At 36.5% G+C, this 18,803-nt stretch overlaps 2 protein-coding genes across 2 annotated transcripts in view; both read left to right on the top strand.

The window, feature by feature from the left end:
• The window catches only part of LOC139123212 (ethanolamine-phosphate phospho-lyase-like), a 42,471-nt gene extending 37,479 nt beyond the window's left edge, over window positions 1-4,992 (top strand). Inside the window, exon 12 of the mRNA XM_070689324.1 lies at window positions 94-4,992. Coding sequence (XP_070545425.1) covers window positions 94-424 — 331 coding nt within the window. The 3' untranslated portion in view covers window positions 425-4,992. The remainder of the gene's footprint in view (window positions 1-93) is intronic.
• Window positions 4,993-11,495: 6,503 nt separating this feature from the next.
• LOC139123207 (uncharacterized) overlaps window positions 11,496-18,803 on the top strand; it is a 67,300-nt gene continuing 59,992 nt past the window's right edge. The window contains exon 1 of the mRNA XM_070689314.1: window positions 11,496-11,992. Within this exon, the coding sequence (XP_070545415.1) occupies window positions 11,662-11,992 (331 nt within the window). The 5' untranslated portion in view covers window positions 11,496-11,661. The remainder of the gene's footprint in view (window positions 11,993-18,803) is intronic.

The following is an 18,803-nucleotide window of genomic DNA, read 5'->3' as shown; positions in this document are numbered from 1 at the left end:
AAGTATTACTAGGGTCAAGGTTCAAAGGTCAAAGTTAAGTATCAGAATTCAGTCTTCAATCAAACTTCAACACTTCATTTCCCTCTGTTGCAGGATGAAGGAAAACTACATCCTTCTCAGTGCTGATGGCCCGTACCGAAATATCTTGAAGTTCAAGCCTCCAATGTGCTTCTCTGAACAAGATGGCCAGCTGCTAATAGATTCAGTCGATGCTGTCCTCACCGAAATCTCTCAAGTTGGTATAAACACGGCGTTCACAGCTGACCACCATGCGATGACAAATGGGTCAAGCAGCTGTAGTGGACATTCTGCCAATGGTAACCAGTTGTATGGTGATGAAAAGATTGTAGAGTTGGACTTCAGTGATTTAGATAATGGCACTGAGCCCTCTGCCAAGAAAGTCAAGCAGGACACAACCAGCTAATGCCTAGAGAACACAAGAGACATATCTATCAATTTTATTTGGCAAAAAGAACCTGAAGTGTGTTATCGTATTCACAATATGATTTTAGCAATGTAGGCTGCTGGTGGCCTTAATCTTCTTTGCATATTCTAAATACACCAAAGCGCCACCGTATCAACTTTTATCTGCTTTTTGACAAACAAATGTAAATTTTGCTGTAAGATCCTGATGGGCTGTTCTGTCGTTGAAATGTTAAAAATAAATGTACAAACAAACAAAAAACACATAGAAAATGAATAATTGGTTTGGAAGCTGTGAAGCCTGGATTGACATTTAGCGCAATTTTGCACATTGCTAAGATAAGTTCATCCCAATTTATGATGATTGACCTATTTGAAACCCTCAGGCGTAGATGTTGATGTTAAAATTGCATTGCATACTAGTATTTAAGTTTGGAGCTGTCTTTTCAGAACTAAATGAGAGGAATTTTGAAAATTTTTCATGGAATATGATCCATTTTATGCATTGCTCAAGACAGATAGCATACATTTATTCAAAATTTACGAAAAGAGCGTTGTGTTTGGGAATGCAAGGTATCAATATTGCAAGGTCATGGACAGCAGATTGTGCGCTATATGTCATCTGCCAAAGCGAGTAAAAAGTTGTGTAAGCTCTGCTACTTTGATGTGGACCAGTAGTGTACATTTACAAGATTTAACACAGAGAGTACCGCAGTCAGGATTTTCTCAATATATTTGCTGTCAGTAATCTCATATTACAGAAGTGATTTTGTTTTGGTAATTCTCACTGGAGACATGTTTCATCTTGACGTATTCCGTTGTGATTTTGATGTATTAATGAGTTTATGATTTTACTGTGTTTCTTTTCTCAAAAGCTGAATATTCAGGCTAAACCAAAGAAAGTAGAACAATGGGGACACAGAACTCAAGCATTTTCCGCATGCTGTGTGGTTTTGAATATCTTCACCCTTCACCACCATTGTTTGGCCCTAATCCATTGGTTATCAATTGTTATAGCAAACCAGTTTACAGGGACTTGGAGACTTAAAGGCACATGAGCTGCAACTTTTGGCATTATTTTCATGATTTTATATTTAGGTTAAAATTAGTTCATAGAAACATCCTTACTCAGAGATGTTTACGCAAGTATAATTATCCACTGAGTAGGACTGCGGTTTCAGTAAGACAAATAATAAACGGGTGCCGCACCCCAATATGGCCGCCTCCATACAACTACATGATAAACAGCATAAATGGTGCATGTACACATTTGAATCTTTACAAATACAACATGGTGCAACCCACTGAAAGGAGGGGAAAGGGATTCACTCCACTCTGACAAAAAATTCTCCATTTTTCACATAACATGGCAAGATTTTGAAAATGGTGGGAAAATTAAAATGAACAAAAATCTGCTCAATTTCTTGCCTATTCTGCCACAAGTAAACGTTGTTGAGGCATAGTTAATGACTATATCGTTCAATTTGCAGATTGCAATGAATATCTGAGGAAATTGGAGGTTGGACAAATTTCGCAGAGTTGCAGCTCATGGGCCTTTAATAGCCATTTTAACCTATCAGTACAACTTTGTTTTTTTGATGTTACTGTGTGACAGGAAAGATAATTAATGACAAATGAGCACTGACCACCAGGTTTGTACTCATGTTTTACAGTGTCACTGATTCCACTAATCAAATCGTAATGTCTAAGTTTACTTTGATAGTCTGTACAGTTATGTCTCTGTCTCACAAGCTGTGATGAGATTTGCACTTTCATCAAGTGCCAAAAGTATAAAATATTTTTGATAGTCATTTATTACAAAGAATCTGAATAGTAGGAAAATGCAAACAGACGGAAATGTCGTATCGTTACATTAATCATAACCTTGTCAGAAAAATTCTGACGTTTTTACCCGTAACTGGCACCTTTGTAGGAATGATCTTTTTCCTTATCTAAGAATTCATAATATCCAAAATAATATTTTACCAAGTGTTCCACTGAAAGTTCCAAAGTTTCATGCTCTCTAATTGCAAAAGGTACAAAATCTGAAATGAAAATTTATCAAGTGAATGACAAGTCTCTGCTATAACAAAATAATTTGATGAAACCATGTTTCAGAATCAACATTTACTACAAAGGACTGTTGAAATTTATTCTTCACAATCTATGAAGTCTATGAATGAGACATTTTTACAAATTTTGTGATAGAGTACACTGTAGAACTTATGAACCATTGAATCCCATGTAAGCTGCATTTCGGATTTTATGAGAAATCTATGGCAAAGTGCATGGATCAAGTGAGATTTTGTATATGCTTGGAAGAAAGTGGTCAAGAATTCCATGGCTTTCAATAATAATTTGATTGTTGCATTTGGCTCTCTTCATGTCAGATTTAGAGAAGCACTACAGGGTTGTTAATTTTTGTATAGTAATTTGCATACAAGACTATATCTCGTAAAATGATTTGTTGATTTGGTTTTTATCCAAAGCTGCAATATTTCACAGCACGAGTAGGTTGTGGCAAAACCGCTTTTACCATACACCCTGAACATCTTCAAAATTGTAATACACTTTATGAAAATTCTACTAAGCTTTAGACAAATATTTTTTTTTGAAGCAAATATTGATGAAAGTGTCTTGTTGGCAGAGATGAACAGTTCTTGGCAATGCCTGGTTTATTGTTGTAATCATGGCAATTTTGGATGTGTGAATGATTTCCTGTACCAAGTACTGTGGGTCACATGTCCCAAGTAAATATGATTGTGAGTTGAAAGAATCCTTGTAAATGTGATTATTGGTTAATTGATGTCATTAGCTTAGTGTTGGTCATCCGTTTTTAGGGTCTATGGTCAAATATCCTCAGTAAAATTGTGATTGCTCTAGCCATTACACCTTGGAGTGAGAGAGTCTCGCTTTAGGGTAGTTCACGTCTTAACATCGAAAGATTTCAACTTTTGCTCAAACTTTCCTCAATGAAGCTTTCAGCCATACTCATACTTAATCAAGAATAAAAATTGGGGGTCACTGTGCGGAGTTTGGTACTAGACAAACAAATTACCGAACACTTACAGATGTTTGAAATTCAAAGTGGCCGCCATTACTGTGTTAACTCTATGGAGAAAAATAAAATTTTCAGATTTTCGAAAAAACTAAGATTGTAAACATTTTTTCCTGCACCAAGAGTTTTGAAATGAGCCCCCACAAGTGGTAGACGAGAAAGGAATCGTAAAAACTTGAGTGAATATCTGTCCCTAAGGTGCATTCTCAGTGTTTATTCTCTCTCTTTGATCTATGATCCAGCTAGGTGACAATGGAAAGGAAACTACGGAGGAAAAATGTGTTTACATTGGTTTGGATATGTTAAGACAATCAATGAGATTGATCAGGCTGTAAAAGGGGCTCATACACTATTAGAGCATGGTCCATGCATGCGATATAATTTCATTGTGGTAAAGTTAGATCACAAGTGCAGAGTAGATGGTTGGGCCCACTGTGCAAAAAACACTCGGAGAGCAGTGTTATTTCAGCACTTACAGAAATGTCATCGCTACGAGTTTGATTTTCTATTTATATACAGTTATTCAGACTTGACTGGATGCTATCACATTCTTGATCCGTTGAGTAAAAAAAAATCCAGATTTAATATATAAAGATGTGTTTAAACAAAGTAAAAATAAGGGCCATTGTTATACAGCTATTAGATGTTTACAAACATTGCACACAAATATCTCTTACTGTCTTAGTCAGCAAACTGGTTTGTACTTCACTTAAAGTTTTCACAAGAATTATTCAAGGATACAAATCCTTTCTACCCTGGTCTTTGTGAGAGGTCCAGTGGGGATTACGTCAGATGGCTTCACGGTGTCAATATAAACAGCAGTGAAAAATTGAATTTTCCATTAGTTATATTTTCTGAGGATTTTGTTCATAGATAGAAAGGGCACACTGTATGTGGTGTACACTTGTTTCACAGACTTCAATGATGGCTCAATGTTGTATTTTCATATACCTATAGGCAGAATGGTGAAAAGAGAGTCTATTTCAACATATGGTTGGTTGTTTTACATAATAATTTGTAAATAATGGAAAGTTGATTTTATGATTGATGAATCTAGATGTTTGCTGTCACAGTTTGTAAATTTCTCCTTTCTTTATCCAATTTACAGGGTTCTCCACAAGCAGATTTTGAGCACTGGGCCGTCCGTCGCCAGTTTTTGAGCTATCTCTTCAAATGTTAATAACCATACATAAGAATACATTTTCACAAGGAGATAATATGCAAATTATGTAAATTAGCTGTCCCTATGTTTTTCCGTGCTGTAGAGAACACAGATATGTTTCCTGAGTGTGTCACTTTGTAAATGAGAGAAATTGGATGCTCTAATCATTTTGTTTTTATTTAACGGAATATCAAGCAAGCAATATTATTGTGTGTTTCAGATTTGAGAATTTGCCTTGCCCACTCATTAATTGAACATTAAAAGTGTAAAAGAAATTGTTTAGTCATATTAAATATTCTACCAGTATTTTATGAAAATTCTACTGAGAAATAAATGCAGCTTGTCAACATGTCTGTGTTTGTGTGAATTTCATCTCCAATACTTCAGTAAATGCTTTCCATATATGGATGTGAGGTGGCAGTATGGAAATTAATAGTTTAAAACCCCCGCTCAATTATCAGATTTATCTAATATATATATTATCTAATTGATGAAATTTTCAATGGAAAACAAAAGAATGACAAACTGTTAACAGGCTGTTGACATTGGCTAATGCGAGAACCTGGGATTGAGAAGGGGCCTTTAAGCTATTGGTATTGCTGGTCACAATTGCACTTTTGAAATATCTTTGCAATCCTTATAATCGCCTTTATCCTACCTATAAATTATATTCAAAGCATATGATAGTTACGCTTGCGATTGTATCTCTGTGAATGTCAATTTTTTTCTTTGAAATTCTTGTATGTTTCCATGTTAAAATAGAACTTCACTTCTGTGCTGGAATGCATGAAATCAACATGTGAAAAGTCGGTACACGGTGATGTCACATTGTACCGTCAAGTCACTGCCAATCTCACGTATGTATAGGTTTGTGGATGATGATGATGAAATTCTAGATACAAAGCAGCGGAAAATATCAATAGAGAAAGCAGTTCATGATCGCAACTTTCACATCGTACTTGAAGTATTTGAAGAAGTACTTTGGGTTAAGTAAGGAGCAAATGCCAACAACAAATTCTTTTCTGGCAAATCTGCAAGAGGAAATTAAAAATTTAACCTCATCGGTAAAAAAGAAGGCGTAGAGGCCGTGGACTCAGTTTGATATATAAAGTTTGTGTATGTTCTTCTGCTGCCAAAGAGTATTTCGAACGGACTGCCAACTCATCTGGAAGATCCGTCGTATGAGGGCGCTTATTTACTGCAACATATGATCTCTCCAATCCCATGTCATGCAACTAAAATGTTATCTTTCTTTATGGATGAATACATTGCAACTCAAGTAAGTTAATGCATGGGTGTTTGTACCCATCAAGCCCAAAAGTAAGAAAATGATCAATTATCTTTAAAAACCACCAGATTTGATTGATATTTGGCTTAATTATTGGAATTATTAAATTCTTCAAAAAAATGTCTACCTAAATCTTGACGAGTTGAGTCACGTGACCAAATCGGATATTTTCCCGCCAAAATTTACGTCTTATTAATCTTAATATTCCAACCGTAAACCGTTAAATTTCTTGATTTTCTTTGCACTTTTGGAAACAACATCTATCATATTCTTTCAAAAATACATGGCACTCATGAAACTCTATCTATACTTCTTTCTGATATTCAAAATATTCATGTTAAACATCAAAAATATTGTATTTGTTGTTTTTGTGAAGAAATAATATTCAAAATTCAATAATTTTGCATCTGCCACTAGTTTTAACACAAGCTCCTATCCCATTTTACATTAATTGGGTATGATATTTTAAATATTTTGATGTTTAGCGGTTGGAATATTCAGTTATATGCAATATACAATTTTGGCGGGAAAATAACAGATTATGGTCACGTGACCTGACTTAGGTAATATATTATGATAAATTTCAACTTAATCAAATGCGAAACATATTTTTGGCAATTTTCACAATTTTCTGACCAGGTCTGATTGAAAAGTATGTTCAAACTGATTTTGCATGTATGTAAGCCTATGCCCATGCATTAACATACCTGATGGATGAATACATTGCATTTCACTCATGAGATGATGAACAAAACTGATGATTTTATCACGTGGTTTTCAAGCATTGTAAGGCTTGAAGGAAAAAGGATGCGTCTTGAACCCATTCACATTATGATGTGATTTTATTTGTATTTTTCTCTCTCTTCTTTCTAGTTAATGACTCGTTCTTTTCAGACAAGTCGCTTTGTAATTGTTTTCGTTCGCTCGACACATTCACAGTTATATAGATTTGTTTTATTTGCCATTTTGTTGGAATAAAATGTATCTTTTTCAAAAACAAATGTGGCACATGAACCCAATTGTTCCCAGTTGGATTAAGGTCATTGGTTAATTCCACGTAATGTTTCTGACATGTTATCTGTTGACAGGGATTACTTAAGTAATTCTCTGTACTCTTCAAACAATGAAGGACAAAGTTTATGGTTTTGTCAATTAAGTTTCGAGTCTGATTAGAATTTTAAAGGTAAGGATAAATCTTGAATTCATTTGTACAATAATATGATTATTAAAAGAATTTTTTCCTAAGGCTTGCTTTTGTCCCTCCCGTTTTAAGCTAATTTTTTGTATATTTTTTATATACTTAGTTAAGATTTTTAGTTCCATGATGTTTGGTGACGATGGTGGCCATATCTGCTATCAAAGTTAGAACTTTACGATGATCATTTAATTTTCGAAAAGGGAAGGTATAGCTCTGCATGGCAGGGCTGTGTGTTACCGGCGTGTGGTGGGAGGCCGTATAACGCCGGTAACACACAGCCCTGCCATGCAGAGCTAGGGAAGGTAGAGCCTGATGAGTGTTGTAGCGCCCTCGTACGACTGACATTTCAAAGTGGTTCTGCTGCAATGCAGAAGGCGTCCCGTCGTCCACCCCTTCCCCTTGTGGGACCCCCCCCCCCCCATAGGACGGACAGACACATGTAAACTCATGTAAACTTTTGACAAAGCAAGTGTTGATAAATGTAGACGATATTTGACCCCTTCTTGTTTTACCTTCTCAATTTTAACCCGTTACGTGGTTTTGTGGAAAATGTAAAGTTTTGACGCCAATAGGCCTAAGGTCTTCGCAAAAATACAGACTTTTGTTCCCCTATCGAACGGAAAATTGTAGAGTTTGTACTTAATTTGTTTTGTAAACTTTTCAGGAACCAAAATTCGGGACTGAATGCTCTCCTCTCCGTATTCCAACCTGAGTAGCGTGTACCCCATTAACCGTTGGTGGAACCCTTCACAGAAGTTATTATCTTTTTAAATGGCGTCTTTCAAAGCGAAAATCTAGTTTTGTGGACAAGAAATGATTTCAAATTTATCAGTGTCATTGAATCAAAGGTCGCGTAAAAATTTTCGTACTTTCCCCAAATGTTAAGCCATGCAATGTGACTGTACAGCCGTATATACACCTACTGTATTGCTCCACCTTCATCGCTCCGAGTCTGCTTGTAATGTATTTATCCCGGTTTCGTTTGTTTTTACGGCTTCTGTATAACTGAGATGAAACATGTTGTATATATACGTATTGCAGTAGACTGTATTCGAGAAAAGTAGAGGTTATTCGTCCTATTTGAAATCGCGGGCCTTTATCGAGTCTCCCCTTGACAGTTACATTTTCACCCTCAGTTTACATTTGGTCAAGTTGCTGCTCCCCTGTACTCGTTGATGATTCATCTGTTCCGTTTAGACTTCCTCCAGCCCTTAAATATTGTCTCTCAGAGTACAAATTTATCGAACATGTAGTCATGCGGTTACATTGACGCACATTTAAGCTTAATCATCGCATATACGACATACATCATGGAATACAAAAACACGATCAGTCAATTTCAGAAATTTCGAGAGAATTACTTAGTTTCTTTCCAATAAAGACTTACACATCCAATGCTGTCACAAACACACAAATATAACGATCCTGGTTGGTATGTCGCAAATTCGATTTTGCCGTCCACCCCACAACCTCGAGCTGTACCGCAGCTATGCTCTAAGTATTTATCACATCACATCAAAGTTGCCCTGAATTTTTTAGTGCTGGAAGGAAAATTTATCTGCATTTTCATGAACTTCGCCGTTTTCCATATCAAGGCTCAAAGCCGTTTCTTTATCATGTCGGCACTAGAAAAAAAAAAAACTCCATACAAAACATTCTCTGCATGTCCATAAAGACATGTCACGGGGCGGATTATGTTTTTCATTCACCGTAGGAATGTGTACGGTTAAATGCGGAAACAGCAGTCGTCCGGTTACGATTGTTATGAAATACAGTGTAATTCAACAGGATATAGACCGCAAATTGAAAGGACGGACGAAACACTTCAATTATGGGATATACGGCGGGCCACAGTCCGTGAGGGTTTTATGATGATACTACAGAATATAAGTATATGAAGGGAGTGTACGTTTGGAGAGTTGCAGCGGATCAAATAATGGTAGAGTCCTTGTAGTGTTTCTTTCTTTTTTTATTATTTTATTGTAGTCTTCAAAAAGAAAGAAAATACATGTTATACTTCACAATTCACTGGATTACAAATATATACGGTTCACAAATTAAAAAAAAGTTGAAAATTAAGATTCTTCCAATACTTGAAACATGTCTCCCCACTTCTTAATATGTTTGTCAAGTTTACTCTTTCGAATAGCAATGTAACGTTCAATTTTTTGTATGTTGAAAATAAAGGACTTGTAGTGTTTCTTAGGACATCTACATTACGTTTGAAACAACAACAACACAATACCTAAGTTCGTTGAATTTTATTGGTCAACAACAACAACACAACAACAACAACACAACAATACGACTAATAAATATAAACAACAACAACAACAACAACAACAACAACCAGACTTCTGGGTCCCCTGTGGTCGCAGTGCATGCTGCATGAGCGCATAGACTCTGGCCCATTTCTGAGTTCTATGACGCAGGTCAACATCTGAGATGTAAAACGCTGTGACAGATGTTACTCCACCGTCGAAGACTTCTAACGTTTCGAACATCGCGATGGTTCCCTCAACCACCACCAGTACACTAGCAACGAGAGAGAGAGAGAGAGAGAGAGAGAGAGAGAGAGAGAGAGAGAACGTCAAAGGCATTGACACTTTTTGAGAAGAAAATAATTCAAATTTAGTAACAATTATCATTAACATAGTCACTCGCTTGCTCTTTCAATTTAGATTAATTTTGTTTTTTATATGTCAAATAATTTTTAGTTCGACCAATGAAAATCTTCTTGTTTTTATTTTGACTTTTTAAAGACCATTATTCCATTCATTTCAATTTGCATTCGCGTCATTAATTGGCAGTTTTCTCGGTTTCTTGTTTGTTAATCATGTTAATTGTCAACGAAGTCAGTTTCTTCCGATTCGATGTTGGATCAAATTGCACATAATTTCCGGGATCTTATAATGTACGTTTGTCATCATGTCCGCAGGAGACGGATAGTTTTAGAGCTGTTTTCCATTCCATCGAAGTTTGAGAACAAAGCGTTTAATTTCCCCATCTCTCGGTAATCAATTAAAATATTCAAGAGTTATGACTCACTTTAGGCTTTCTCAATGTCATTTCCTATAGGGGTTGATGTACAGCGTGGTCTTCCATCTCCTGCGAAATCTATATGTAATCATGTGTAATCCAGATACGTAAATGATGTACTCTATGATTCAGATTTCGCCTCTTTTACTTCGACTCCAGAATGCGAGGTTTCGACCAGTTCCTCGATGTTAGCCTAACTCGATGTTAAGGCATTTCAATAAATTCTTCACACAATCACGCACGCACATACACATACACACACACACACACACACGCACACACACACACACACACAAACAAATGATTACACATATTTGATATGCAAACTTTCCATTCTCTGATGTTAAAAACTTTCACTAACCTCTTTCGAAATGACAACTCTCAACACCACGTCATCAGCCAAATTTCTAGTTTACCTCGCGTTCGTGCACGTATTTCTTTCTTTCTTTCTTGGGGCGTGTGTTTCGCCCTTTGGCACATGGTCGAAATATATCTGATATTCAGTAGCTTCGACTGCCAAACTTGCTTATAAATTGTTATTCATTTTGACTTTTCATAATACAATGACTCAATTAGAAATATGCTCGTTTGTTATGGACTTTAATACTGAAAATCCCGTTCCCAGACCAACTCTTATAGTTTTATTCTCATCAGCAATTCATCTCAACTTGAATACAAATCACTGAACATTAATATTGTGATCTACAGTTCGAATATTTTATTTCGCCTTACTATTTATTTTTTGATGTCTGAAAAGGAAAACTAATGAGCAGCTGCAGACCCTTCCTTTTAAATATACGGTTTTGTTTCTCCGAACTCGAACTCGATGCAGAGCGCACACTCAACTGCATGCCAGGACAGTCAATGCCCTGAGACTCTGTTAGGAATCCTAGCTACAATGCCAAACAAAAAGAAAAAGGCCAAATCACGTTTAAAAACCGTAACACAAATACAAACGTTAGGCCTATATTGTTTTATCTACAGTATTCTAGGTGACTTGCGTGGCCCACTTGATCATCTTCGACTGAAATTATTCACCGAAGTTAAATTTCTGTGGCTTGTGTCGCTGGTAGATTAGCGCCACCTACAGCTCAGTTGCAAAGGCTCGTCGGATTGATCTATTTTAAACGGGGAAGGACACGCCATATTCGTAGCTTGCATTTCACCAGATGTTTCAATTTGTACCCATTATAAATGTTATCATGACTAAGGCTCGGGATTGAGTGATTGTGTCGCGAATACAAACTTTTTCACCGGCTTTACAACGTGGCCCTATCGATTTTGCTGATTGAGTGACGTCATTAATATATCGGGTGTCTTTGAAACTGTTCGTTATTCTCTCCGGAAGAAGTGAGCGGGTATCTTGAAACAGACCGTAATTGTTACCGCTCGCTACACTCACGCTGTACGTATACGATGGAGCGAGTGAGTTGGTAGAGAGAGCAGTTTTTGTGCTTGGAAGCGTTCAATTTGTGATTTTTCTGACTACGAAGATGACTTCTCAGCCGTCCAAAGTGGAGCGAAGACCGCTGAAGAGTGTGGAGATGGTCTCCAACTCTATGGCAATCATACTCAAGCCAGTCTCGAACGACAAAGAGAAAATGAAGATTGGTAGGGCACTCTTTGAGGACATACAGAACGAAAACAAAATGAATTTTTGGAATCGTGAACTGAGCGACAGCATATTGGAACTGAGCTTCTTAGGCTGGTTCGAGCCAGACACACTCTTTGTCCAGGGTGGAGAGTCCCAACTTGCAATCATTCGTGAGGCGTTCGCCCGTCGGGTTCTGAAACCCCCACGAAACTACACCATAAAACAACTAGGTAAGTTGTATATTGATAAACAGCGAACAGGTATTATGCTGTGGCATCATGGGAACTCATGGGTACCGAGATAGTTTCCACTGGTCCTGTCGAAATGTCTGCAGCGACGGTGGTGGCCCAGTCCCCAAGCTTTTCAATACTTCTTATGCTGTGTGATGGTGCCCTATCTGTTCAAAGTGTGCAGCAATTGAAGTTTGGTATTTTATTCGGCAGCATTTATTAAACGGTGATTTACGATATCGAAAAGTTATTGTTTTTGTTGGTCAACTATATCTATATTGTTGTTATCGAGCACACACCCCAAGATATTTGTCGATGATGATGGGGATCGAGTTTTTCATCGACAATTGGCAGCTATGCCCAGGTAACCACACGATAGTACTGGTAAACTGCAGTCTACGTGCATATTTTAAATTAAACACTTGATACCGTTACTTCGTCTACAAATGATTGTCATAAAATTTCACTTTTTATAAGTTTTTAGGAAAAAGGAGTTAAATGTAAACTAGATACTAAATAAGAAATTGATACAAGTGGTAAAGAGCATATAATTGCCATGGACACACTATTGAAATCAAATTACGGAACTCACATCAGTAAAGGAAATTAAAGTAATTTAGATTATGATTACAGCTAGGTCATATTCTGTTGCTAGTTATGTACTGCATATTGTGGATTTGATATGTTTCTGGTAATGTTTGTGTGAAATGATAGCTTTGGAGAATTATAGAAATATGCCATATTTCATATTGAAGTTGGTCTTTATTGTGTGTTATAAAGCTAAACCAGTGTTTCCATTTTCATGTTAATATGATTAAAGTTGGAAAAGCAGCTTTAATGTAGGCAGTGCAAAACCTCAGCTTGGCCTGTGAGTTTCTTCAAATGCATAATTTGAGAACCAACTGCATATGTGTTGTTGCCCAGATCACTATTCAAATACATTCTTTCATGTTACAAACTACAAAACGAGAGATCATGTTTCTTGAAGTCAGTAAAGCCTCACAACATGCAACAACTCCATTTTAAATTACCTTCGTATTCCGTTTCAAATTTTAACCACTTAGTGGCACACCGTGTCTCAACTAATAGTGAGAAAAGTTAAAACTAACAAATTCAGATGGTATTTGTGCAATTTTTTATTCCTTGAGTTCGTGGTGTGAGTGATTTGAGTTTTCAAAATGGCCTACGAGATGTCAGGGACCTATTCATATTCAAAATGATGAACACTCTGGGTATAGTATCTCCATTCTTCTCTCCACATAGGGCACCCAGAGTGGAACAATTAATCCAATTGTGATGTGACCCTTAAATTGTAAACATTTCCTTCATGGACTTGAATAATGAATCACCTAAAAGGTCTTAAATTTGGGAAATCTTAAACTTTAAGGCTTTTGTTTTCGGGCAGTAAACTACAAAATTGCCTAAAATAATCTTGTGCTTTTTTCTCCAGTGTTAACAACTCATGAAGACTACATTCTTGTCTAAAACTCCTGTACCTTGTTTCATCACTGGTAAAACATAAGTATTTGTCCCATATCATAAAAATTCAATGCCTTGTGATCTATTCTGCCTTGAAACAAACATCTCAGTGTTTTATTTCGTCATAAAACCAATGGTAAGGAAACTGCCATTATTAAAGGAAGATACATCTGTAAAAATTATGTTTACATTTTAAATACTTGTGGCTCAATTAACACTGACAAAAGAAGTCCTCTTGGTTGTAAAAAAAATTTACTTTGGGTTCTTTTTTGTCTTTTCTTTGTTTCAAATAATCTCTCAATACCTGTACTCCTTGGGGAAAACAATTGGGTTGCACAGCAGTAGAATTTATTGGTGAGGTAAAGAGGGGCAACCTCAGCGTTGTCAACACTGGTTCATGATGCATTCTGTAGGATTTTTCACCAATCACAGCTACTTGCAATCGTAGCTACACAACAGGGAAAATACGTCTGGCAGTGACTGCCTGTAGGCAAAGGAAGCAAGTGTTTGCCACAAGTTCTAAGCTCCGTTTTTATTGAGTGTACATCATGAAGGCGGCAAATCCGCACACCGTAGACTGTTGACAGCTTGGTAATTCTACACCATTTGAATCTCGGCTTGACCGCTGTAACTCAAGAAATTCTGTACATGTGTATTGCTTTAGCAGGTACAAATATCGCCTACTAAATGAAATGTGCTGTCTTGAAATTTATCACTTGTCTTCTGTGAATACATATTTTCTCAGAATTTCTTTATGTTTCATCATTGAAGAAAACTGCACCATGACTTCATAAAGGATTTCCCTGCATTTTGTAAAGTTGTAGAAAGCCTTGAGCAAGTCTTCATGTGAGGAAAACAAATGAAACATATTCATTTTTGTCTGCTGCATCAATATATTTGCAGAAGTTACCAAAATATATGTGAATTTTCAACATTAGGATTCATGTGAATTTGAAATATTTGATTTAAACGCTTGTCTTAGGCTTTTAAACTGACGGTTTCTGTAATTTTGATATTTCTAAAAGCTTAACTTAGAAAAGAAAATCTGAATTTTGGCTTCTTATCGTAAACTCACGATAGGACACCAATCAGTGGCCATTAGACTGGTAGTCAAATTCAGGAAATCATCACAGATAGATTCATTTTTTAGATAAAAACTTGACAACCAATATGGCTGCCTCTGGCAGTGAACTTGGCAAACAAATTGGTTATTTGTACAGGCTGCCTGATGTTTTGTGATTGTTGATTACGTCTTTTTTGTACCATTGTCCTTCTTGGATGGACTGGCAGAGCTGTGTGTGAAACCGGGGTGTGAAATTTATGCAGACAGGATTTTTCATCACCCTTATTGCACTTTCACCCAAATGCAGGATTCTTTTGTTACTCTTTGACCATACAAATAGGTTTACATCAGCTGCTGACAGATTTTACTGTTTGGCTTTTTTCTGTGACCTTGATAAAAATACTGTACTTTATTTGTGAATGAAGTCACAGAGTGAATGCCCAACTGCAACGGATGACTTAAAACTTTCACAAAGTTTCCAGTCTCTAATAAAGATTGATCTGGTGTAAGTTATTGCTAAGGCAGCAGTTTCACAAAACTGCTACTGTTGCAAAATTTCACTTCAAGATTATTAGATGTCACGGTGCAGTATGCGGAGGTGTCAGTTTTTATTTTGCTTCGGATCACAATTGAATAGAGCTTGTAGTCGTGCTCTTTGAATGTGTCAACTTCCGAGTCATTGATACTGACTCGTAAAGGTCAGCGGTGTCTTTCATTGGACTTGAGATTCCTGACGACCAGATGCCAATTAAACTTACTGCTAGCGTGTTGCTGCCAAGCAAACATAGACTCTTTCTCTCCAAGTTTGTTGTCTTAATACAGTTTGTTTGTTGGATGTTTCTCGCCTAACAAGCATCAAAATTTCTCTTTCTTGTGTGTCATGGATCTGCGTTGGCTTCAGCTTAGATAAGACGCAATTAATAGTTAATTTTATTGAACACACTTGTCAGTGTTATTGGCAAACACGTACTTTAGTCTTGAAGATTACAGTCCAATTTGATGTATTTGACAACACTTAATGGAAAAAGTATGGGCTTTAAGGCTTTCACAAAACATGGATGACAAGTCAAATACATCCCACAATGCACTAGTTGACTGTCTGTGGGATTAGGTTATCTGGGTGCAGTTGAAGTGTCTGGTCAGATGTTTGTTGTTGTTTTCTGCAAGTACCCAGTACACAAAGATAGCTTCAGTGTACATCCACCATTACTGGTACCTGTTGCCATACCAAAAATTCTGATTTGAAGGTAAATCATACCTGAGTCAGTTCTGAGGGAAAAAATACTGGAAAGCAATTATGAACGGATCATATTTCAGGAATTAAAAATCAAGCAGGCATACTAGATCAATAGATACCAATAGATATAGAGATAGAAGGGATATAACAGATAGATAAATTGATTCTCAGCAAGATAAAGAAAATCAAATGATTGCTGTGTAGATAGGTTGTTCTGGCAGGCATTCAATGAAATGATGGTATACTTTTGTGTCGCATATATCATGTACATGACAGTGAATAGAGAAGCCGTACAAGGCTTTGCACATAGTTGACATTAATTGACGGCCAAGTGCAGTGACGTCATGTCCAGTCATTCAGTCTTCAACCACTTGATTATGTAACCTTATTACACTTGCCATTCAGAGTGTTTTGATTAGCATTCAAAGTGGGTGACTGTATAGACATCACTTACTAAGTTTGAAGTTCTAGGATGCCGTGGCATTTCCATTCCACGGAAAGCTCAGATTATTCTCTTCTAATGAATTAAACCATGAAAGTTGTTTTTTGTCACAAAGGGCTTCCAGAGCATACCTGTAATGTTATGTTATAGTGAAAAGTCATACAAGGTGCTAGTCATTAAACACTAAAAACATCCTGCCTTTAGAAATCTAATGCTCAGGTTTACAGAATATACAAGCAAAATTAAAGTGTAAGACTGAATCATTTTGTGGAATCACAAAAAATTGCATCACAAGAACTCAGAAGTGACTCCCAAGTTTGTTTGCAGGAGTTCCTGTCAGGCAATTTTCAATGTGTACTGTGGTACTGCTGTGAATTTTACAGCCATAGTGAACTTTAAACAACAGACCATACAAATTGGAACTTGGAAGATGTTGATGAAAGACACTGTAAAGAGAAATATTCATGTATTACTCACGTACTGTCAACTTGCAGTGAGTTTTGCATTTTGTGATGACAAACATGAGTCTTTGGGTCACTCCAGTTGTCTGCGTTACTAGGGGTCATGACCTCTTATCGGTATATCCCACTGACCTCTCACTGCAAAGTCCACAATGGCGAGATATGAATGTATAATTGCGTTTTAAGAGTCTGCAAGCGAGTTTGAGTCAGTGTTGCGACAGAGAAATGGTACATAATATTACCCAGTATTGAGCAGCATCCATGGACATGAACTTGGTAAATGGACTTGAAGTAAAAGTTACATGTATTTTTGCTATTTCTTACTCGATGGAACTCTGGTAGAGAATTGGATTTTGAAATACAAATTTAAATTTCAATAGTATGTGTATGTACGCTCCGCAGCAAACACAGCATGCTTAAATTAAGGGTGAAAAAACAGTCTGATTGCGTAGGTCCATGAACAAAACACGTATTTAGGTGGAAGCCAAACAAAACTTTGTGAACATACACTACGTTATGTACACGCAGGTCATAGAGTATACAAAAACACTTAGACACCTCACGTCATCACAAGGTGTACCATACTAGCGAGTATATCAGGAATGTTTTGTAAGTCTTTTTGAATCCATGCATGACAGAAATATGAAGTCTATTAAGCACTCTGATATCACAGGTCAGTCCTATATTTATCAATGACTTGATAAAGCTAGCTTGTAGTATGGAGTTATATAGGATATCACACGATTAAAAACGTGGAACTCTGGCCAACACCTGTGTTAGTCTGGCTCAGTTTTAAAGTATGTCAAGATGATGCTGGTTCAAAATATAACCCTGCAAGTGCAAGATGATCAGACTGGTTTTGTTTGTTTATAATCAAATCCTCTAGTACTTCTTGTACAGTACTTTTGACTAAAGAAAGCAAACCATAAATTGAATGTATCTTAAATAATGAGACAACGTTGGAATGCATTCAGCTTTTCAGCTTCAGATCTGCTGTAGAACTCTACGATCATGTCTACTTTTTATCATACAATGAATTCATGATTGGCTGAATCATACCAATATATCTCCTGACCACAAATTTGATTAGCTAGAGAGCAGAACAAAAAAAAATTCAGTTTTCCAGAGTTCTCTTGTGATATGTTGAATTTTAATTCAACTTTGGAATTTTGATAACATTTTGCTGATCAAGATGTAGTTCTCCATAATTAGCTCACTGGGCATATAATGAAATTTTGTGTTTTCAACCAATTTTCTCTTGAAACTAAAATGTTTACATTTTCAAGGTATAAATTTTTGATATGAGTTATTTGAAATTTTAAATTCTGACGTCCAGTTTAATACTTTGGTGGAGAGAACTCTGAAGCAGTCATACCCTTGTACAACAAGCACCTAAAATGGTTTCTTGCTTGGTATAGACTAACAGGTTTTGGTTTCAGCTGGCCTGATAATTATTATTTTTATGACAAAGTGTTGAAATACAAAATTGTCACAACCTTTTCCAGTTATGATAGTTGTAAATTACAGTCCATAAAGACTTTTGCAAATAACTTCTTAATTAGGTGCAGAAATTTACAAGTGACATTTTTAGAATTTAAGTCTCATGTGGAAAATGAGTTTCAGCTCTAGTTTAGCCATGTGGTTATTTAAAATGTGTGGCAGATGGCTTTACAATATTGCAAGTGAACGACCTTTCAATTACACTCATCATAATTACATGAGTAAATTATGAAAAAATGTTCTAATATCCTACTCTATCAATAATTTAACTGTTGTTACCAAGCACACATCAGCGCCTTTCCTTGCCTTGTTTTGTAGATTGGAGATCTCAGTCATACATGCACAGTGACCGCAATTTGCAGTGTAAAAATTGCAGATGTCTCATTATGCAGACATTTATCATTTGAATAAATGCGTACCCATTCATGTATGATTTACAGCTTGGTGTTAGATACAAAAATAAGTTGGTTGTATATTTGTTATGGAAAGGAAAGGACACAGTAATTGGGGAGTGATGTACAGACTTGCAAATTATGTGTGCCAGGTAGTGAACATATATGAATAGTGCAGAGTTCCTGAAACCTAGGGAAAAGCAAATATTCGAAGTGTGAAATATGTATGTACCATGC

The sequence above is a fragment of the Ptychodera flava genome, chromosome 22 (assembly GCF_041260155.1).
Source record: "Ptychodera flava strain L36383 chromosome 22, AS_Pfla_20210202, whole genome shotgun sequence".
Lineage (NCBI taxonomy): Eukaryota > Metazoa > Hemichordata > Enteropneusta > Ptychoderidae > Ptychodera > Ptychodera flava.
This window is presented reverse-complemented; position numbering and strand designations above follow the sequence as displayed.